Source organism: Ranitomeya imitator, chromosome 3, assembly GCF_032444005.1.
Source record: "Ranitomeya imitator isolate aRanImi1 chromosome 3, aRanImi1.pri, whole genome shotgun sequence".
Lineage (NCBI taxonomy): Eukaryota > Metazoa > Chordata > Amphibia > Anura > Dendrobatidae > Ranitomeya > Ranitomeya imitator.
In genome coordinates, this window is record NC_091284.1 from 267,010,489 (window position 1) to 267,034,210 (window position 23,722).

A 23,722-nucleotide genomic window follows, 5' to 3' on the forward strand; every position below is an offset into this window, starting at 1 on the left:
TCTAAATTCCTTATCAGTATGTCTTTGGAATGTGGGAGGAAACCGGAGAGCCCGGAGGAAACCCATGCAAACACGGAGAGAACATACAAACTCTTTGCAGATGTTGTCCTTGGTGGGGTTTGAACCCAGGACTCCAACACTGCAGTGCTAACCACTGCGCCACCGTGCCACCCGGCATCAAGTCCTATCAGTTTAATTAAACACAGCTGGACTCCAATGAAGGAGTAGAACCAACACAAGGATGATCACAAGGAAATGGACAGCATGTGACTTAAATATGAGTGTCTGAGAAAAGGATCTGAATACTTATGACCATGTGATATTTCATTTTTTATATTTTATTAAATTTGCAAACATTTCTATGTTTCTGTTATTTTTCAGACAAGATGGGGCGCAGAGTGTACATTAATGTGAAAAAAATGAACTTTTTTGAATTTACTAAATAGCTGCAATGAAACAAAGAGTGAAAAATCTAAAGGGGTCTGAATAATTTCCGCACCGACTGTAAGTCCCGGGGGGTGGGGGGGGGGGGGGGTGACAGATTCCCTTTAACTCCCATGCTTTGTAAACCTTTTATGGAATACACACTGATGAAGATGTCTTTAAGAATTTTGAAATAAACATTGGCTTTATCTACTCACGTCTGGATCCCCTACCATCTTGGAACCTTTGGTGTGAGATTGACTCTCCCAAGTGCACCGTGTTTCCTGTGATTAGTAGTCAATAGGAGGGTGAGCTGTATAATTTTCTCCTTTTGTTATGATTTGACTAGTGATGAGTGAAAGTGCTCTAATAAGATGTTATCAGAGCAGGCTCAGGTGCTAACCGAGTGTCTCCGGCATGCTAGAAAAATATGTTCCAGTCCCCACGGCTGCATGTCTTGTGGCTGTTTGACAGCCACAACATATACAGGGATTTCTTAACAAGCAGGCAATTCTCGCATGTGCTGTGACTGTCAAACAGCCTCGAGACAGGCAGCCGTGGGGACTCGAACATATTATTCGAGCATGCTGGAGACACTCGGTTAGCACCCGAGTGTGTTCGGATAATGCCTTATTCAAGCACATTCGCTCATCACTAGATTTGACACTATATATATATATATATATGTATATATATATATATATATATATATATATATATGTATACACACATCTTTCATGTTGCAAGTGATTGCATAATACTGTATAATATAAATGGATAAAAAAAATATCTGATTTTAAATATTTAAATGTGAACCAGTGTATTTGATTCCAGCAACCCTGTTGGAGGACGAGCTCACACAGTAGTATACACATGACACTGAGCATCATTAAAATTGTACATAGTTTCTTAAGGATATTTTTCAGGGAAGAAATGACATGAACGTTCTTCAGCCTGAACTCCTTCTACCCCTTTCATTTGTTACATAAGACTCGTTCTCAATTGATGATGTTCTATGTTTGGCACATGCACATTACAGGCAGCGTGTCCTCTGCAGAGCGTGTAACTGTCAGAGCAATGACTGCAGCGTGAGTGCATTTAGCGCCCTCGCTGAGCAAGCAACATAGCACAAAATAACCATGCCATATTTTCTACAACAGTGATGCTTTATTTACTACAACACAAAGGCCTCTGAATGGCACAACAAAGCCCCATTCTATCAGTGTTTCTGTCAGGCTCCAGGCGCCAGTCGAAGTCTTAAAGAAAGATGTCAATCTTATGCTAAGATCATAGTTTACTATCACTTATTGAAGGAAATCCACAAATGACATGAGCCTCGATCACTTCCTTCAGATCTTCCACGTTTGGATCATGTATTGCCAGATCTGACGAAAACAGACATAGATAATGAATGTTAATGACAGGGAAGCATGACAGTACAAGCCAGAACAATAGTAAAAATCACATAGCAAAGCTGCCCCTAGTGGCTGTGTAAGGGTACTGGCAATAATATTAAAACAAGACAGTAAATACTAAACTGAAAACAAATGATTCAAAATAATGACATTTTTTTTTAGCATCCTATGTTATAGCTAATTTGCTGGTACATTCAGGTTGCATTAGTTGTGCAATGTTAAAGAAGACCTGTTACGTAAATAGTGAGCCCTATATGAAGGCAGCAAATCAAAAGGATACATCCATTCTCCTTTCAGTAAAAACAGCACAAAAATGTTAAAGTTTTGACTAACAGAAGCAATCAAAATATGTAAGAGCGATCATAGTTATACAGGTCCTTCTCAAAAAATTAGCATATAGTGTTAAATTTCATTATTTACCATAATGTAATGATTACAATTAAACTTTCATATATTATAGATTCATTATCCACCAACTGAAATTTGTCAGGTCTTTTATTGTTTTAATACTGATGATTTTGGCATACAACTCCTGATAACCCAAAAAACCTGTCTCAATAAATTAGCATATCAAGAAAAGGTTCTCTAAACGACCTATTACCCTAATCTTCTGAATCAACTAATTAACTCTAAACACATGCAAAAGATACCTGAGGCTTTTATAAACTCCCTGCCTGGTTCATTACTCAAAACCCCCATCATGGGTTAAGGTACTGTCACACTAGACGATATCGCTAGCGATCCGTGACGTTGTAGCGTCCTCGCTAGCGATATCGTCCAGTGTGACAGGCAGCAGCGATCAGGCCCCTGCTGGGAGATCGCTGGTCGGGGAAGAAAGTCCAGAACTTTATTTCGTCGCTGGACTCCCCGCAGACATCGCTGAATCGGCGTGTGTGACACCGATTCAGCGATGTCTTCACTGGTAACCAGGGTAAACATCGGGTAACTAAGCGCAGGGCCGCGCTTAGTAACCCGCTGTTTACCCTGGTTACCAGCGTAAAAAAACAAACAGTACATACTTACATTCAGCTGTCTGTCCCTTGCCGTCTGGTTCCTGCCTTGACTGCTGGCCATAAAGTGAAAGCAGAGCACAGCCACAGCGGTGAGTCACCGCTGTGTGACTCACCGCTGTGCTGTGCTTTCACTTTCACTTTGCGGCCAGCAGTCAGTGCAGGAACCAGACAGCAAGGGACAGACAGCTGAATGTAAGTATGTACTGTTTGTTTTTTTACGCTGGTAACCAGGGTAAACATCGGGTTACTAAGCGCGGCCCTGCGCTTAGTTACCCGATGTTTACCCTGGTTACCGGGGACCTCGGGATCGTTGGTCGCTGGAGAGCTGTCTGTGTGACAGCTCTCCAGCGACCAAACAGCGACGCTGCAGCGATCCGGATCGTTGTCGGTATCGCTGCAGCGTCGCTAAGTGTGACGGTACCTTAAGACTAGCGACCTGACAGATGTCAAGAAGGCCATCATTGACACCCTCAAGCAAGAGGGTAAGACCCAGAAAGAAATTTCTCAACAAATAGGCTGTTCCCAGAGTGCTGTATCAAGGCACCTCAATGGTAAGTCTGTTGGAAGGAAACAATGTGGCAGAAAACGCTGTACAACGAGAAGAGGAGACCGGACCCTGAGGAAGATTGTGGACTGAGTCTGGTGTGGAAACATCCAGAGCCACTGTGCACAGGCGTGTGCAGGAAATGGGCTACAGGTGCCGCATTCCCCAGGTAAAGCCACTTTTGAACCATAAACAGCGGCAGAGGCGCCTGACCTGGGCTACAGAGAAGCAGCACTGGACTGTTGCGAAGTGGTCCCAAGTACTTTTTTCTGATGAAAGCAAATTTTGCATGTCATTCGGAAATCAAGGTGCCAGAGTCTCCTCGGAGGAAGACTGGGGAGAAGGAAATGCCAAAATGCCTGAAGTCCAGTGTCAAGTACCCACAGTCAGTGATGGTGTGGGGTGCCATGTCAGCTGCTGGTGTTGGTCCACTGTGTTTCATCAAGGGCAGGGTCAATGCAGCTAGCTATCAGGAGATTTTGGAGCACTTCATGCTTCCATCGGCTGAAATGCTTTATGGAGATGAAGATTTCATTTTTCAGCACGACCTGGCACCTGCTCACAGTGCCAAAACCACTAGTAAATGGTTTACTGACCATGGTATTACTGTGCTCAATTGGCCTGCCAACTCTCCTGACCTGAACCCCATAGAGAATCTGTGGGATATTGTGAAGAGAAAGTTGAGAGACGCAAGACCCAACACTCTGGATGAGCTTAAGGCCGCTATTGAAGCATCCTGGGCCTCCATAACATCTCAGCAGTGTCACAGGCTGATTGCCTCCATGCCACGCCGCATTGAAGCAGTCATTTCTGCCAAAGGATTCCCGACCAAGTATTGAGTGCATAACTGAACATTATTATTTGATGGTTTTTTTGTTTGTTATTAAAAAACACTTTTATTTGATTGGATGGGTGAAATATGCTAATTTATTGAGACAGGTTTTTTGGGTTATCAGGAGTTGTATGCCAAAATCATCAGTATTAAAACAATAAAAGACCTGACAAATTTCAGTTGGTGGATAATGAATCTATAATATATGAAAGTTTAATTGTAATCATTACATTATGGTAAATAATGAAATTTAACACTATATGCTAATTTTTTGAGAAGGACCTGTACACCGTTGTGTTTATAAGGCCGGGGTCACACTTGCGAGTGCAATGCGAGAAACTCACACGAGTCTCTCTCCTCAATACCCGGCACTGACGCCGGCACTCGGGACCAGAGCGTGCGGCTGCATAGAAATACAGCAGTGCCGGGTACTGATGTGAGAGACTCGCACAAGTTTCTCGAATTGCACTCACAAGTGTCACCCCGGCCTAAGGAGAACACTCACCCATGATCATTTCACTTGTTTTACTCTGTTTTTTGTGTCATATACAGTACTGTGCAAAAGGTTTTAGCAGGTGTAAGATATAGCGCTCACTATCTGTGTTGGGGAACACTCGCTTGGCACGGGATTCAAGGCACGGTTTTTCTACTTAAACAGTCCACATGGTTTATTATGGCATCATAAACCTGATTATGCACAGTTCATCATATACACTTCATAGAACACAATAGGCACAGTAAAGCTTTAGCTTTAGACACTTCATAGTCGGCTTTATCTCACGGACACTAAACATGCTGGACCTCTCACTTCGTCCAGTTACCATGGGTGTCCATACGCCGAACAGTTCATCAATGTCTCTAGTCATATAGCGCACATGACACTGGGCCGCGGTCTCTAAACACGCTGATCCTTATCTGACCAGTTGCCATGGGTGACCGCACATCACCCCATAAGCTGGGTTACGTTCTCTGGGTTACGCTGACTCCTGTCAGTACTCTCTCTCTCAGGGAAGCTGCTGAACTGGGATCACTGTCCCGGGCAATGCCTTGCTCACCAGGCCACCTGACAGTCCAGATCCTCAGACGGGCTGTAGCTTCCCCAAACGCAGTGCCATCACGGACTCTGCACACGCGTCCTCTCTGTGCACTATTCAGGACGTCCATCCCCATCTGGGACCGTCCAACACAAAGGCCACCAGGTCTAAGGCCTCCCCAATGTGCTCTTCAGGGATCTAGTCCTACTCCCAGGACCTCCCAACACAGAGACCCTCCAGGACCTGGCACACAGACCACTCAGGTACATCCATCCTTTCCATGTAACCCACATGGTCCCATTATATACTTGCAGCCACTCCCATAGGTGGGAGGAGTGTGACTAGTTCAACCATTACAACCATAGATATGACTCCATGCATATCCTGAGGAGCACATGCAGCACCCCCTAGCTGTAACAGGGGTCACTGCATCACACAGGTATCAGAAAAAAATGCTACAAAGAATGCTTTAAAAAATAAGAAGTCGTTATTTCCATCTAATATATAAAGCTGAATGTGTGTATGTGTGTATGTATGTCCGGGATTGGCATCTGCACCGTCGCCGCTACAGCCACAAAATTTTGCACAGTCACACGTCTGGACCCCGAGAGCGTCATAGGCTATGTTGTGAGGCGAAATTTTAACCCCGCGCGTTCCAATTCACCAAACAATTTTGCCCCTATCTACATAATGGGGAAAAAAGTGAAAGGAAAAGTGTTGGAGGCGTTGAAGCTACAGCCACAAAATTTTGCACAGTCACACGTCTTGACCCCGAGAGCGTCATAGGCTATATTGTGAGGCGAAATTTTAACCCCGCGCGTTCCAATTCACCAAACAATTTTGCCCCTATCTACATAATGGGGAAAAAAGTGAAAGGAAAAGTGTTGGAGGCGTCGAAGCTACAGCCACAAAATTTTGCACAGTCACACGTCTGGACCCCGAGAGCGTCATAGGCTATGTTGTGAGGCGAAATTTTAACCCCGCGCGTTCCAATTCACCAAACAATTTTGCCCCTATTTACATAATGGGGAAAAAAGTGAAAGGAAAAGTGTTGGAGGCGTCGCCGCTACAGCCACAAAATTTTGCACAGTCACACGTCTGGACCCCGAGAGCGTCATAGGCTATGTTGTGAGGTGAAATTTTAACCCTGTGCTTTCCAATTCACCAAACAATTTTGCCCCTATCTACATAATGGGAAAAAATGAAAGGAAAAGTGTAGGAGGCAAATTGACAGCTGCCAGATGTGAACAAGGGGGACGTAAAGAGTGAGAGCGATGGCGCCAAAGAGTATATACCATACAGTTGCTAAGATGGGGCCCCGACATGGGATACTCACCACACACGGGGATATGAACACACACACAAAATGCGCCACACACTACCACGTGCTTGAACACATATCACCCTCAGCACACATTTCACCACACATTCTCCAACCTCGCCACATAAAAGTCGAAACACAAAAGTCGCCGCTCAAAACTCGCCACGCGCAGAACTCGCCACAAGTGCAAAACTCACCTCATGGAAAACTCGCCACACGCAAAACTTGCACACGCGGAAAAATTGCCACATGCACAAAAGTTGCAACACATGCAAAAGTTGCCTCACACAAAACTTTCACATACTCAAAAGGCACCACACATAAAACTCGCTTCGCGCAAAACTCGCCATGCGCAAAACTTGCTGCACACAACTTGCTACACTAAACTGTCACATGCAACTCGACACACAAAAAGTTGCTACACGCATGTTGCCACACAAAACTCATCTCACAAAAGTCGCTACATGCATGTCGCCACACGCAACTCAACACACACAACTTGATAAACGAAACTCGCCCTAAAACACACACAAGTCTGGTATTATCCTTCAAAAATAAAAATCTGATTAATAAGCAGACAAACTACAACAAATGTACCATATAGGATATACGGCAGCTGTCAGTCACATGACCTGTCTATTATGTGTATGTGTGAGCTAATATATACTGCCAGGGGGAGGGCTTCCTGTTGGCTGGGGATTTATCAGGCTGCCAATTTAGCTTACAAATACTGAGGTAAAAATACTGAGCAAATAACGTGTGAACGAGGTCTAATACAGGAGCAGATGACACACAGGTATATACTATATACAGGGGAGATGACACACAGATATATACTATATACAGGAGAGATGACACACAGGTATATACTATATAGAGGAGGAGATGACATACAGGTACATATATATACAGGAGGAGAAGACATACAGGTATATACTATATACAGGAGGAGATGACACACAGGTATATACTATATACAGGAGCAGATGACCTACAGGTATATACTATATACAGGAGGAGATGACATACAGGTATATGCTATATATAGAAGATGACATGCAGGTATATACTATATACAGGAGGAGATGACACAGATATATACTATATACAGGGGAGATGACACACAGGTATATACTAAATACAGGAGGAGATGACATGCAGGTATATACTATATATAGAAGGAGATGACATTCAGGTATATATATATATAGGGGACATGAGACACAGCAGGTATATACTATATACAGGGGAGATGACATACAGGTATATACTATATACAGGAGATGACATACAGATGTATACTATATATATGGGAGATGACAAACATGTATATACTGAGGTGATGAGGTGAAAATGAGAGGTGTGAGGTGAAAATGAAAAGGTGTGAGTGCAAAATGAGAGGAGTGAGGAAAAATAGTGGAGTGATCAGAAAATGACAGATGTCAGGTTGAAATGACAAGTGTTAGGGGGGAATGAGAGGAGTGAGGGAGAAAATGAGAGGTGTGAGGGGGAAAATGAAAGATGTGATTGGGAAAATGAGAGGCGTGATGGGAAAATAAGACAAGTGAGGTGCTATAACTAACCACAGATATTTACTATGCCCAGGCAACGCCGGGCTCTTCAGCTAGTCATCTAATAAAATACAAACTGAATGAAAGAAATGTAAATCAAATGAATTTGGTAAGACCAATTTTTGTCTTCAAAACCGCAACAATTCTTCTAGGTACACTTGCAGATAATCAGGGATTTTGAATGATCATAGTCAGTTGTATGAGTAACCAAATATGCTAAACAGGTGCATATAATCATCACTTTGATATGTTGTACAGGGATTCACTCTCTCACGTAGGCATTAGGTAGCGTTTACACAGGCAATGCAGTTTGGTCCAAACAGGTGCAGATTTATTACTTTCATAAAACTCCAAAGGACTCAAAACCAAGAACAGCCTCTTCTGGGCATAAAGGTATCACAGCAAATAAACAGTTAATTAAGTAGGGCACACATGTCAATGTGGGCTCACCCAAACAGAATATTACTGTCCTTTCTCTCAGATCAAGCTTTTCACAAAGAAGAGAGACAATTCCACCAGTCTTGGTATCAAGAATCAGCCCGCCTTCAAGCACTTTCCAGCGCCAAATAGAAGTATTCAACTCCGGGCACAGTTAACACTGAACAGGCTTCAGCTTCAACATGGTTCTTTGCAGCTCCACCACACAGACTGCTCAGCTTTCCTAGCTGACCCACGCAGTCTCCATTCAGAGACAGACCCTGGCATGTCTCTCTCCCAGCTACAGCTCACATTTTGAGAGGTCTCTCAAAATACTCGGAGCACACCCGAGCGTGCTCGGGAAATCTCGAGTAACAAGTATATTCGCTCATCACTAGTCTGTTGGATGAAGCAGTCGAGTGTATTGCTTCATCCAACAGACTAGTGATGAGCGAATATACTTGTTACTCGAGATTTCCCGAGCACGCTCGGGTGTGCTCCGAGTATTTTTAGTGCTCGGAGTTTTAGTTTTTAATGCCGCAGATTTACATCTGTCAGCCAGCATAAGTACATGTGGGGGTTGCCTGGTTGCTAAGAAATCCCCATATGGAATCAAGCTGGCTAACAGATGTAAATCATTCAGTTGCGGCAATAAAAACGAAAACTCTGAGCACTAAAAAATACTCGGAGGTCGCCCGAGCGTGCTTGAGAAATCTCGAGTAACGAGTATATTTGCTCATCACTACAACAGACAGACACACCTAGTGAACACAAGCCCTGGTTCTAGTAAAACGCTAGGCAGGTGCATCTAATCAAATTCTGCAGTGCTAGGACTTAACCTGGCTCTGCTACAGTTGGCTGAAACACAGTCACTAACTAAAACACAAACAGCTGTGTAGGAGGCTTAAAACTAGCTAAGAAACAGCCAAACTCTCCACAATGGTGAGGTTGTAGAAGATTTCATGTTATAAGACATGAGCCATGGCAAGACTGAGCACAACAACAGTCACAAGGTAGTTATGATGCATCAGAAAGGTTTCTTCCAGCCATAGATTTAAAAGCTGACTAACGTTTCAAGATATGCAGGTTAACCTCTGACTGTAGACACAGTAGTCAGCTAAGGAAACTTAGTGTAACAAATGACAGATACATTATGCTTACTTTCAAAATCGGAGGATGTCCAGCAGTGACATCTGCTCCCAATTGTCAGGATTCAGTGGGACCCATGTACACCCATCTACTATTTGGAGAAGTCCAGCCAGAAAGCTATACATATAACATAGAAACAATGCTAATCGACTATGCACAAAAACACAGGAATTGGGGTTAAAAAATATGGGAGCAGATACTTTAGAAAATCAAGGGAATAAACAAGGTCTGCTGTGTATTAGAACCAAGAGGAAAACAGAACCTATAAAATATCGCTTTTATTTGTAATGTATCTAAAAAAGCTCAAACAATTATAAAAACATATAGGTGAGTAGATCAGACAAGGGTCACAAATAGTCCAATATATGGACAAAAAATATATATTTATCAAGAAAAATATCTAAGGAAACAGGACTGGTCCTAGGTTTCCTTATCTGGCAGCAGAGATTGGCACCCCATAGGGAACGTAATGGTGCCCCCACTTCACATTGACTAACCCTGTCTGACCCTGAAAGAGAATCCCTCCCCAAGCCATTACCAACACCCGTAAAGTGCTCTGAACCTGACGCTGTACCTTTGTATGATCAGTGGGAGCCAAGGTTACACAATTTTCAAAATATAGTGCTCACTGTATATTTGAAATGTATTTTGATAGATTAGAGAATACTACTCTTGCCCAAACCTAGGTTATGTATTATAATGCTCGAGATCAGGTTATATGATAAGGCATGTTAAGGTATACCATGCCAATATTCTGTATTAACCACTTAGTGACCGGGCCAAATGTTTCTAATCTGACCAGTGTCACTTTATGCGGTAATACCTCTAGAACGCTTCATCAGATCTAATTGATTTTGAGATTGTTTTTCGTAACACTCACCTATATGTTTTTATAATTGTTGGACCTTTTTTAGATATATTACAAATAAAAGCGATATTTTATAGGTTCTGTTTGCCTCTTGGTTCTAGGGCAGATACTTTACACTGATGAGTGAAATATTTGGCTTTAACAGAAGGCAGTTTGTTCTCCAAAGGGATGGAGAGCAGTACAATAAGGAGTTTCCTTGTAATGTTTGTATTTTAGCAAATAGCGTTGAGGATTTCGTCATGAGAAATGGTATCCTGAATGCTGAGAAATATAGCAAGATATTTATCTGCTATGCAGTACCATTAAGGCAATATCTGATTGGTTCCAAATATAATAATAATAATAATCTCTTTATTTCTATAACGCAAACAAATTCGGCAGCGCTTTACAGTTTTTGCACACATTATCATCACTGTCCCCAATGGGGCTCACAATCTAAATTCCTTATCAGTATGTCTTTGGACAAATATATTCTTAAGCAGGATAATGCTGACCACCAGAAAATAGTCATTTGCTCATACCATGTTTTTTTGTTTAGAAAACTAATTTTAATTTTAAATGCTTCTATTATCCAGTGCAGAGGAACAGATTTAAAAAGTGTCTCTCATTCTAGAGATCTAAGTATCTCTGAAGTACACAATTGGTTTTATTAATCATTGTAAAACGATTAATCCTTTCCCAAAATCCACTGTACTCCTCTGCATGGCAGGTGTGGTGTATAGAGCAGGTTTAGGAGCTGAGCAAAAGTCCAATCTATCATTCTTTAAAAGTATTTAATATGGAAAATGCCAAAATTGCTGTTTTTCACTTGCTAAAACTCACTTAAAAATGCAATAAAGAGCTATTAAAACATTGCATGTACCCGAAGATGGTAATAATAATAGCTACAGCTTGCCAAACAAAAAACAAGCCCTCATGCAGGTCTATCAGCAAAAATATAAAAAAGTTATGGGTCTCAGAAAATGGGCCAAACTTGTACTGCAGGGAAAATAAACATTATGTCTGTGTGCAAATGGAGTTTTTGGAGCAGAAACTGAGCAAAAACTCTCCTAATCCTCCTCTATATCTGAAAACCCCTCAAAAACTTTGAGTTTCCGCTAATTTTTCCTGCGAAAGCTCAGTAAAAAGACTCCATGCACCCATAGCATTGGGGTATTTGCACAGTGAGTTTTGTGAAGCAGAAATTGAGCCTAAACTCTCCATATCCTTGTCAAAAAGTCAAAAATTAGCTGGTGTTTTTTGTTCCCGAAGAGCCTTCGTTGGCAATTTTGCTGTCGTTTTTGCAGCGACTTTGCTGCCCATTTCTTTTTTTCCCTGTAATTTACACTATAATTATTGAGTGACTTCTTAAAGAAAGCTGCACAAAGAATGAACATGTTACTCCTTTTAACTGTTTCACCATTTCTAAACCCTAAAGTGGTTAAACGAATTAACAAGAGACTGATCATGTGCACAGCAATGTCGTTTTAACATTGCTGTGCATTAGGTTCACTTTTTGCTGCAATTATGGCTTTCAGATGATAACACAGGAAAACAAATGTTAAAAAGTGATATTCTTGGGCAAAAGAAGAAAACTGAAAAAAATAATATAAGTTGATAAGTTGGATATACAAATCGTATTAACCCATGTTATGCCAACATTTATATGGTGCACATCGTAAGAAAAAAATACAAAAACAATAGCAAAGTTGCTGAATTTTGCTCATCCAGGCAAATCCTGAGGAAGTGAAGTGGCCGCTGTTTGGCTGCAGGGCTCACGTGATATAACACTGTCATGCGAACCCCGGGAGAGACAGTGCCGACACTGCTGGAGCTGCGTCTGGAGGTGAGTATAGCTGCTCTTACTTTATAAGGGGGAACATAATGTTTGAGAAGGGGTTGTTTGAGTAGTAGACAACCTTAAAAAAATTATAATATGTTATATGTACGCCAAAATGCTGACACTAACAAAGACAACTCATCCTGTAAAAGAAAGCCCTCATTCATCTACATGGCAAAAAAATACTATGGCTCCTGGAATATGGCAAGAGAAAAAAACCTCTTGTGTGGGAAAAAAGCCCTAAATGGATACATCCTTAGGGCAGTCTCACACGTCCAGATATTTCCGGTACCAGAAAAATCGGTACCGGAATTATCCGTGTCCATGTGCCGGTGCGTTTCTGTGGCACATCAGTGTGGCCCACGTGTGCCGCCCATGTGCCCACTGGGTACCACACGCACCGTGCCGGAGACAGCGCTAAAGTTTAGCGCTGTCCCTGGCATCGTGCTGAAGCCCCATTCATATTTTCCCTGCAGCAGCGTTTGCTGTAGAGAAGATATGAATATTAGTGTGTAAAATCAATATCCAGGTCCCCAACCCCCACCCACCCACTGTGCGCCCCCACCGCTGTGATTAAAATACTCACCTAGCTTCCGGATCCCTCACAGCGCCCTGTCCTGGCCGCACCTTGTACTGTATGAGCGGTCACGTGGGGCCGCTCATTTACAGTAATAAATATGCGGCTCCACCCCTTTGGGAGGTGGAGCCGCATATTCATGATTGTAATTGGCGGACCCACGTGACCGCATACAGGAGAAGATGCGGCCAGGAGAGGAAGCAGTGCCGGCGAGGGAGCTGGGTGAGTATTTTCAGAACAGCAGGGGGGGGGGAGGGCGGGGGGCACACAGGTTGGGCACATAGATCTTTATTTTAAACACACTTATTCATATCTTCTCTACAGCAAACGCTGCTGCAGGGAAGATATGAATCGAGGCTTCAGCACCAGTGGGGGGGACAGCGCTTAATGTAGCGCTGTCTGCTGCACGGCACACGGACTGCACACGGACAACGTCCGTGTGCGGTACGTGCTTTACACGGACCCATTGACTTTAATGGGTCCGTGTAATAAGTGCGCTCCCACGAACACTGACATGTCTCCGTGTTTGGCACACAGAGACACGCGGTCCGCAAAAAATCAATGACATCTGAACAGATGCATTGATTTTTATGTGTCTACGTGTGTCAGTGGATCCGGTACGTGAGGAAACTGTCACCTCACGTACCGGAGCCACTGACGTGTGAAACCGGCCTTAGGGGACATTCTACATTCTAGTATCAAGTGTCTGCTACCTCTATAAATCTTTTTTCCAGGCCAGTAATTGTGTAATTACCTTTCTCTATTTCGATGTCAGTGGAGACTCATAAATACGAAGCCAGGACGGCATTGCTCTATTGTTATGTCTAGTGCAAGCTTTTCCCTACAGGCTTGTGAGGGTCACCAGGGGATCAAATGACATGGATTATTACTGACATGAAATAAATAAAGAAATCTGTACTACTGATAGCAGGTACTCAGTATTCTCCAATGTAATTTTTCTGCTGTTTGAAGGAAAACAGGGCATTTGGAGCTTTTATTCACCACTTATCAGAAGGTTTACATCTCTTCCTTACCAAGCTTATCTTAACAAACTATGAAAATCACTAGTAGCAGTTTGGGACTAAATAAAACATAACCTTTAATCAATTACTCTAAAATATTCAGAAAAAAGGAATAATATATAAATTGCACCTGTGCAAAACGCCAAACCAAACAGTGCAATAGTACATCAGCAGCGTTAACCCCTTCAAGACCCAGCCTATTTTGACCTTAAAGACCTTGCCGTTTTTTGCAATTCTGACCAGTGTCCCTTTATGAGGTAATAACTCAGGAACGCTTCAACGGATCCTAGCGGTTCTGAGACTGTTTTTTCGTGACATATTGGGCTTCATGTTAGTGGTAAATTTAGGTCAATAAATTCTGCATTTATTTGTGATAAACACGGAAATTTGGCGAAAATTTTGAAAATTTCGCAATTTTCACATTTTGAATTTTTATTCTGTTAAACCAGAGAGATATGTGACACAAAATAGTTAATAAATAACATTTCCCACATGTTTACTTTACATCAGCACAATTTTGGAAACAAAATTTTTTTTTGTTAGGAAGTTATAAGGGTTAAAATTCGACCAGCGATTTGTCATTTTTACAACGAAATTTACAAAACCATTTTTTTTAGGGACCACCTCACATTTGAAGTCAGTTTGAGGGGTCTATATGGCTGAAAATACCCAAATGTGACACCATTCTAAAAACTGCACCCCTCAAGGTACTCAAAACCACATTCAAGAAGTTTATTAACCCTTCAGGTGCTTCACAGAAGCAGAAGCAACATGGAAGGAAAAAATGAACATTTAACTTTTTAGTCACAAAAATTATCTTTTAGCAACAATTTTTTTATTTTCCCAATGGTAAAAGGAGAAACTGAACCACGAAAGTTGTTGTCCAATTTGTCCTGAGTACGCTGATACCTCATATGTGGGGGTAAACCACTGTTTTGGCGCACGGCAGGGCTTGGAAGGGAAGGAGCGCCATTTGACTTTTTGAATCAAAAATTGGCTCCACTCTTTAGCGGACACCATGTCACGTTTGGAGAGCCCCCGTGTGCCTAAAAATTGGAGCTCCCCCACAAGTGACCCCATTTTGGAAACTAGACGCCCCAAGGAACTTATCTAGATGCATAGTGAGCACTTTGAACCCCCAGGTGCTTCACAAATTGATCCATAAAAATGAAAAAGTACTTTTTTTTCGCAAAAAAATTCTTTTAGCCTCAATTTTTTCATTTTCACATGGGCAACAGGATAAAATGGATCCTAAAATGTGTTGGGCAATTTCTCCTGAGTACACCAATACCTCACATGTGGAGGTAAACCACTGTTTGGGCACATGGTAAGGCTCGGAAGGGAAGGAGCGCCATTTGACTTTTTGAATGAAAAATTATTTCCATCGTTAGCGGACACCATGTCGCGTTTGGATAGCTCCTGTGTGCCTAAACATTGGCGCTCCCCCACAAGTGACCCCATTTTGGAAACTAGACCCCCCAAGGAACTAATTTAGATGCCTAGTGAGCACTTTAAACCCTCAGGTGCTTCACAAATTGATCTGTAAAAATGAAAAAGTAATTTTTTTTCACAAAAAAATTCTTTTCGCCTCAATTTTTTCATTTTCACATGGGCAGTAGGATAAAATGGATCATAAAATTTGTTGGGCAATTTCTCCCGAGTACGCCGATACCTCATATGTGGGGGTAAACCACTGTTTGGGCACTCGGCAGGGCTCGGAAGAGAAGGCGCGCCATTTGACTTTTTGAATGGAAAATTAGCTCCAATTGTTAGCGGACACCATGTCGCGTTTGGAGAGCCCCTGTGTGTCTAAACATTGGAGCTCCCCCACAAGTGACCCCATTTTGGAAACTAGACCCCCCAAGGAACTTATCTAGATGCATATTGAGCACTTTAAACCCCCAGGTGCTTCACAGAAGTTTATAACGCAGAGCCATGAAAATAAAAAATAATTTTTCTTTCCTCAAAAATTATTTTTTAGCCTGGAATTTCCTATTTTGCCAAGGATAATAGGAGAAATTGGACCCCAAATATTGTTGTCCAGTTTGTCCTGAGTACGCTGATACCCCATATGTGGGGGTAAACCACTGTTTGGGGATGGCACGCCATTTGGCTTTTTAAATGGAAAATTAGCTCCAATCATTAGCGGACACCATGTCACGTTTGGAGAGCCCCTGTGTGCCTAAACATTGGAGATCCCCCAGAAATGACACCATTTTAGAAACTAGACCCCCAAAGGAACTAATCTAGATGTGTGGTGAGGACTTTGAACCCCCAAGTGCTTCACAGAAGTTTATAACGCAGAGCCATGAAAATAAAAAAAAAAATTATTTTCTCAAAAATGATCTTTTAGCCTGCAATTTTTTATTTTCCCAAGGGTAACAGGAGAAATTTGACCCCAAAAGTTGTTGTCCAGTTTCTCCTGAGTACGCTGATACCCCATATGTGGGGGTAAATCACTGTTTGGGCACATGCCGGGGCTCGGAAGTGAAGTAGTGACGTTTTGAAATGCAGACTTTGATGGAATGCTCTGTGGGCGTCACGTTGCATTTGCAGAGCCCCTGATGTGGCTTAACAGTAGAAACCCCCCACAAGTGACCCCATTTTGGAAACTAGACCCCCAAAGGAACTTATCTAGATGTGTGGTGAGCACTTTGAACCCCCAAGTGCTTCATAGAAGTTTATAATGCAGAGCCGTGAAAATAATAAATACGTTTTCTTTCCTCAAAAATAATTATTTAGCCCAGAATTTTTTAATTTTCCCAAGGGTAACAGGAGAAATTTGACCCCAATATTTGTTGTCCAGTTTCTCCTGAGTACGGTGATACCCCATATGTGGGGGTAAACTACTGTTTGGGCACATGCCGGGGCTTGGAATTGAAGTAGTGACGTTTTGAAATGCAGACTTTGATGGAATGCTCTGCGGGCGTCACGTTGCGTTTGCAGAGCCCCTGATGTGCCTAAACAGTAGAAACCCCCCACAAGTGACCCCATTTTGGAAACTAGACCCTGAAAGGAACTTATCTAGATGTGTGGTGAGCACTTTGAACCCCCAAGTGCTTCATAGAAGTTTATAATGCAGAGCCGTGAAAATAATAAATACGTTTTCTTTCCTCAAAAATAATTATTTAGCCCAGAATTTTTTATTTTCCCAAGGGTTACAGGAGAAATTGGACCCCAAAAGTTGTTGTCCAGTTTCTCCTGAGTACGCTGATACCCCATATGTGGGGGTAAACCACTGTTTGGGCACACGTCGGGGCTCAGAAGGGAAGTAGTGACTTTTGAAATGCAGACTTTGATGGAATGGTCTGCGGGTGTCACGTTGCGTTTGCAGAGCCCCTGGTGTGCCTAAACAGTAGAAACCCCCCACAAGTGACCCCATTTTAGAAACTAGACCCCCCAAGGAACTTATCTAGATATGTGGTGAGCACTTTGAACCCCCAAGTGCTTCACAGACGTTTACAACGCAGAGCCGTGAAAATAAAAAATCATTTTTCTTTCCTCAAAAATTATGTTTTAGCAAGCATTTTTTTAGATTCACAAGGGTAACAGGAGAAATTGGACCCCAGTAATTGTTGCGCAGTTTGTCCTGAGTATGCTGGTACCCCATATGTGGGGGTAAACCACTGTTTGGGCACACGTCAGGGCTCGGAAGTGAGGGAGCACCATTTGACTTTTTGAATACGAGATTGGCTGGAATCAATGGTGGCGCCATGTTGCGTTTGGAGACCCCTGATGTGCCTAAACAGTGGAAACCCCTCAATTCTAACTCCAACACTAACCCCAACACACCCCTAACCCTAATCCCAACTGTAGCCATAATCCTAATCACAACCCTAACCCCAACACACCCCTAACCACAACACTAACCCCAACACACCCCTAACCCTAACCACAACCCTAATTCCAACCCTAACCCTAAGGCTATGTGCCCACGTTGCGGATTCGTGTGAGATATTTCCGCACCATTTTTGAAAAATCTGCGGGTAAAAGGCACTGTGTTTTACCTGCGGATTTTCCGCGGATTTCCAGTGTTTTTTGTGCGGATTTCACCTGCGGATTCCTATTGAGGAACAGGTGTAAAACGCTGCGGAATCCGCACAAAGAATTGACATGCTGCGGAAAATACAACGCAGCGTTTCCGCGCGGTATTTTCCGCACCATGGGCACAGCGGATTTGGTTTTTCATATGTTTACATGGTACTGTAAACCTGATGGAACACTGCTGCGAATCCGCAGCCAAATCCGCACCGTGTGCACATGGCCTAATTCTAAAGGTATGTGCACACGCTGCGGAAAACGCTGCGGATCCGCAGCAGTTTCCCATGAGTGTACAGTTCAATGTAAACCTATGGGAAACAAAAATCGCTGTGCACATGCTGCGGAAAAACTGCACGGAAACGCAGCGGTTTACATTCCGCAGCATGTCACTTCTTTGTGCGGATTCCGCAGCGGTTTTACAACTGCTCCAATAGAAAATCGCAATTGTAAAACCGCAGTGAAATGCGCAGAAAAAAACGCGGTAAATCCGCCATAAATCCGCAGCGGTTTAGCACTGCGGATTTATCAAATCCGCAGCGGAAAAATCCGCAGAGGACCAGAATACGTGTGCACATTCCTAACCCTAACCCTAGCCCTAACCCTAGCCCTAACCCTACCCCTAACCCTACCCCTAACCCTAACCCTACCCCTAGCCCTACCCCTAACCCTACCCCTAACCCTAACCCTAACCCTAGCCCTAACCTTAACCCTAACCCTACCATTAGTGGAAAAAAAAAAAATTTCTTTATTTTTTTATTGTCCCTACCTATGGGGGTGACAAAGGGGGGGGGTCATTTATTATTTTTTTTATTTTGATCACTGAGATAGATTATATCTCAGTGATCAAAATGCACTTTGGAACGAATCTGCCGGCCGGCAGATTCGTCGGGCGCACTGCGCATGCGCCCGCCATTTTGGAAGATGGCGGCGCCCGGGAGAAGACGGACGGGACCACGGCTGGATCGGTAAGTATGATGGGGTGGGGGGGACCACGGGGGGGGGATCGGAGCACGGGGGGGGGGAATCGGAGCGCGGGAGGGGTGGAACGGAGCGCGGGGGGCGTGGAACGGAGCACGGGGGGCTGGAATGGAGCACGGGGGGGGTGGAACGGAGCACGGGGGGGGTGGATCGGAGTGCAGGGGGGGTGATTGGAGCACGGGGGGGTGATTGGAGCACGGGGGGAGCGGACACGAGCACAGGGGGGAGCGGAGCACAGGGCGGAGGGGAGCCGGAGCAGTGTACCGGCCAGATCGGGGGGGTGGGGGGGCGATCGGAGGGGTGGGGTGGGGGCACACTAGTATTTCCAGCCATGGCCGATGATATTTCAGCATCGGCCATGGCTGGATTGTAATATTTCACCCGTTATAATGGGTGAAATATTACAAATCGCTCTGATTGGCAGTTTCACTTTCAACAGCCAATCAGAGCGATCGTAGCCACGAGGGGGTGAAGCCACCCCCCCTGGGCTAAACTACCACTCCCCCTGTCTTGCAGATCGGGTGAAATGGGAGTTAACCCTTTCACCCGATCTGCAGGGACGCGATCTTTCCATGACGCCGCATAGGCGTCATGGGTCGGAATGGCACCGACTTTCATGACGCCTACGTGGCGTCATGGGTCGGGAAGGGGTTAATATACAGCCCCCGCTTTCCTACAAATTATGAACTTGTTTTTTTCGTGGGAAGAGCTGTGTTTTTCAATGTACCTATTTTGGGGCGCATATATCTTGTTGATTAAATGTTAGTTCGGGGAAATAAAAAAAAAACAGCAATTCATACATTGTTTTTTTGTTTCACATTTATGCCTTTCTCCATGCAGCATAAATGCTGCTTTTGATTGTATTGCACTTGCATAATAATAGCATATTTCATGGAGAAAAATAGTTATGTTCCACTGCAAACCATAGCTGACATGAGCACTGACTATGTGGCCACTTACTTCAAAGAAAAATTGACCATATCCAACAATAAATTCTCTCCCAATCCCCTAACTGTATAGATACTCTACACTGCTGTATTTCATCAAGTTCACGTTCCATCTTTAAGCTGGTCATGTAAGAAGTTACCAGGCTCCTCACTGCTTCTCACCCTACTACTTGCCCCAGTGACCCTATTCCCTCACACCTCCTCTCTGCCTGGCTCTGATCACATTGCTTAGACAGAAAGAGGGTCTAACCACCTAAATATTACAGTAGCTACTGACTGTGACATCTGAAGGGCTAATGCCGAAGATCTCTACTGCTGTGTCACTCAACTCTAAACACTTAAAAAAACACTTCCATCAATATTTTTTAACTAAACATGTTTATGCGCATGCAATGTAGTATGAGTGTATACTCACCAACCACTGCTCTTTCCGATGTCCACTGTAGTTTTTCTCTGCTTCTCAGTGACGTCAATGCACTTCCGACTAACTGGAATGCTATGTATGAGCCGGGACTCTCTTATACAATGAACGTCTATAGAATCTGGTTCTGATGTTCCATAGGCTTACACTGTAAAAGTCACTTCCGGATCACACAGAGCACAGTTTAACCCATAGAGTATCAGCAAAGTGGTAATGTCACGGAGAAGCAAAGCAGAACAGTGCGGGACACCAGAGAGAGCAGTGGTAGGTGAGTATATTAATACACTCACACTGCATAGCATGCACAAATACACACATTTCATTAAAAAAATACAGAGGTGAGTGCTTATTTAAGCCCACCATACACATTAGATGGGTGTTGTCTGTATTGTTTGGCTGTTGATCCTTTGGCTGGCAGCCATCTCGGCCAGGTGTCACATTATGCAGGAATGCTATTTCCACTGAGGGCTTCTTTGTTTTTTTTTTATGAGAGAGCCCACACCAGACACTTAAGGTACCTTCACAGTGAGCAACTTTAGAACGAGAACGAAAGCGATCCGTGACGTTGCAGCGTCCTGGATAGCGATCTCGTTGTGTTTGACACACAGCAGCGATCAGGATCCTGCTGTGCCATCGCTGGTCGTAGCTAGAAGTCTGGAACTTTATTTGGTCATCAGGTCGGCGTGATTCGTCATGTTTGACAGCAAAAGCAACGATGCCTGCAATGTTTTTTCATGGAGCTAACAACCAGCGAGAACGATAAGTACGTCACTGGATCGCTCCTGCATTGTTCTGCTGTTGCCGGTGTTTGACTTCTCCTAGCGACCTAAACAGCGACGCTGCAGCGATCGGCTCATTGTCTATATCGCTGCAGCGTCGCTTAGTGTAACGGTACCTTTATGGTGGCAGCTTATCTCCAAGAGAAAAGAATCAGCAGTCCAAAAGAAGCATACTGGAACCTTTAAGAGGTTTAAGAGGTAAATGATTAGAGGGTGGGTCTGTAGTACCTAACTCGCCACTATGGTTTTGATGGAGCTGCTATGTTATGGCAGCATCCAAGAACTTCTGCTCACCGTCGACACTGTAAACAGGTGATTGGTGGGGGATGCCTAATGATCAGGTATTGATGGCCTATTCCAAAGATAGGCCGTCAATAAAAAAAGTAGTGGCCAAGCCCGGTAACTCCTCTGACAATCAATTATCCAGCACTTTAGCTGGCTTCCAATAGCTGGATATCAATTTCTAGGCCAAATCCTGATTGATGACAACCCATTCTTGTCCAATCAGTGTTCATGGTAGCGCTCACCTTTTCTTCTCTGAACATTCTTTCAGATGTTCCAAACTGTCTGTAGGGAGTTTCATCTGAGAAAATAACTTTACCCTAGTCTTCTGCACTCCAATCCCTGTACTTCCTGCAAAATGTCAGTCTGTAGGGATTGGACTGCAGAGGACTGGAAGAATGATTGTCCAGAGACGAAAAGGCGAGCTCTACCTGTCATGTCTGCAGTTCCTTGTCATGGCAGCGGTTAAGCATCCTGAGACCACTGATTTTTGGGGTTGCCTTTTATCCAAGGGAGTGGGATCACTCGCAACTTTGCCTAAGAACACTGCCATGAATAAAAACGGTATGTAAAAATTCTCCAAGAGAAGGTTGCCCATTGTTCAGAAATTCCTGGACAAACTGTAAAAATAGGACACTTGTTTCAGTCTGTAACAAAAAATTGATATTTGATATGTCTGTGATTTTTTTTTTCAAACTGGAAAGACTTGTACAGATTTTCATTACTGTATTTTTCACTCTTATACAGGTTACAGTGAATGCAGCTAACATCTTCATATATTATTGATGCCAGGGCAAATTGCAGACATCTTGAAAAATAAGGGCCAACACTGTAGATATTGAGTCTTAATATTATGCAACAGATAGCAGACACCATGTTTCATTTGCAGAGCCCCTGAGGTTTCAAAAAAGCAGAAACCCCCACAAGTGTCCTCATTTTGGAAACTAGACACATCAAAGAATTCTCCTAGGAGTGTGTTGAGCATTTTGAACCCGTAGGTTGTTATGCAATTTTTACTGAACAGGGCAGAATTCCTTATGTGGTTGTACACTACTTTTTGAGCACAAGGCGGGGATTGGATACGAAAGAGCGCTACTTGGCCTTTAGATTGCAGATTCCATTTGAAAAGATTGGGGGCTCTATTTGCTGAGCCCCTGAGGTGTCAGATCAACAGAAAACCCATCCCCAAGTGACCCCATATTGGAAACTTTATTGCTTAAGGAATTCACCTAGGGGTGAAGTGAGTATTTTGAACCCACATGTGCCTCACAGAATTTTATAACATTGGGTTGTGGAAATATAACATTTAAGTGGTAAAATTTTTTTTTTGCTGCAAATTTGTCAGTTACACAAGGGTTAATGGGTGAAATTGGACCCCACAATTTATTGTGTAATTTCTCCTGAACCCAATGATGCCCCATATGTCAACAAAACTATTGTTTGGCCACAGGACCGGGCTGAGAAGTAAGGAGCAATATTTGGCTTTTCGAGCACAGATTTTGGTAGTTTGTGGGCGACATTTGTGGAGCCACTAAAGTGCCAGAACAGCAGAAAAAAACCTTACTGTTTGCAGGCTGACGTCAAGATTTTTTTTGGTGTCATTTTTGGGCACATGACATTTATTCTTTGGGTCAGTACAATTATAGTGATAACAGATTTATATATATTTTTTATATCTTGTTACTTTTACACAATAAAAACAATATTTTATAAAAATGTGTTTTTGCATTGCCACATTCTAAGAGCTGTAAGATCCCCCCCCCACCGAATGAGCCATATTTGTGCTTGTTTTTTTGACGATTTGACATTTTCATTTATACAATTTTTTTTACATATGACTTTTGATTTATTTTTATTCAATTTTTTAAGTGTCAATACGATAAAAAAGCGACTTTTGAGTGTTTTTTATAATTTTTTTTGCAGTATGGAAAAAATGGCATCCAAGTTTTTTAGTTTGGGTGATTCCAGACACAGAGAAACCAATTATGTGTAAGATTTTTTGTTCATTTTTGTTTTAATACAAAGGCTGTGTTTTTAGTGGCAAAACTGATTTTCGTGATTTGTCAGTGCTATTTTGTGTGTTTTTTTTACATATTTTATTTCATTTTATTATTTATTCACTTATTCCCACTGTGGGACATGAATATTTTTTACTTTGATCACTAGTCTCAAACATTGCAGCACTGCAGTGCCTGAGACCTATCACTGTCTCACTGACATAGACTGTTAAAGCCTGCTTGTAGCAGGATATAGAAGGCCATTTTACCCT

The 23,722-nt window shown here is 43.0% G+C and overlaps 1 protein-coding gene across 1 annotated transcript in view; it reads right to left on the reverse strand.

The window, feature by feature from the left end:
- Nucleotides 1-1,568: 1,568 nt before the first annotated feature.
- Nucleotides 1,569-23,722, reverse strand: part of PAFAH2 (platelet activating factor acetylhydrolase 2) — a 73,520-nt gene continuing 51,366 nt past the window's right edge. Inside the window, exon 10 of the mRNA XM_069756450.1 lies at nt 1,569-1,808. Within this exon, the coding sequence (XP_069612551.1) occupies nt 1,711-1,808 (98 nt within the window). The 3' untranslated portion in view covers nt 1,569-1,710. The remainder of the gene's footprint in view (nt 1,809-23,722) is intronic.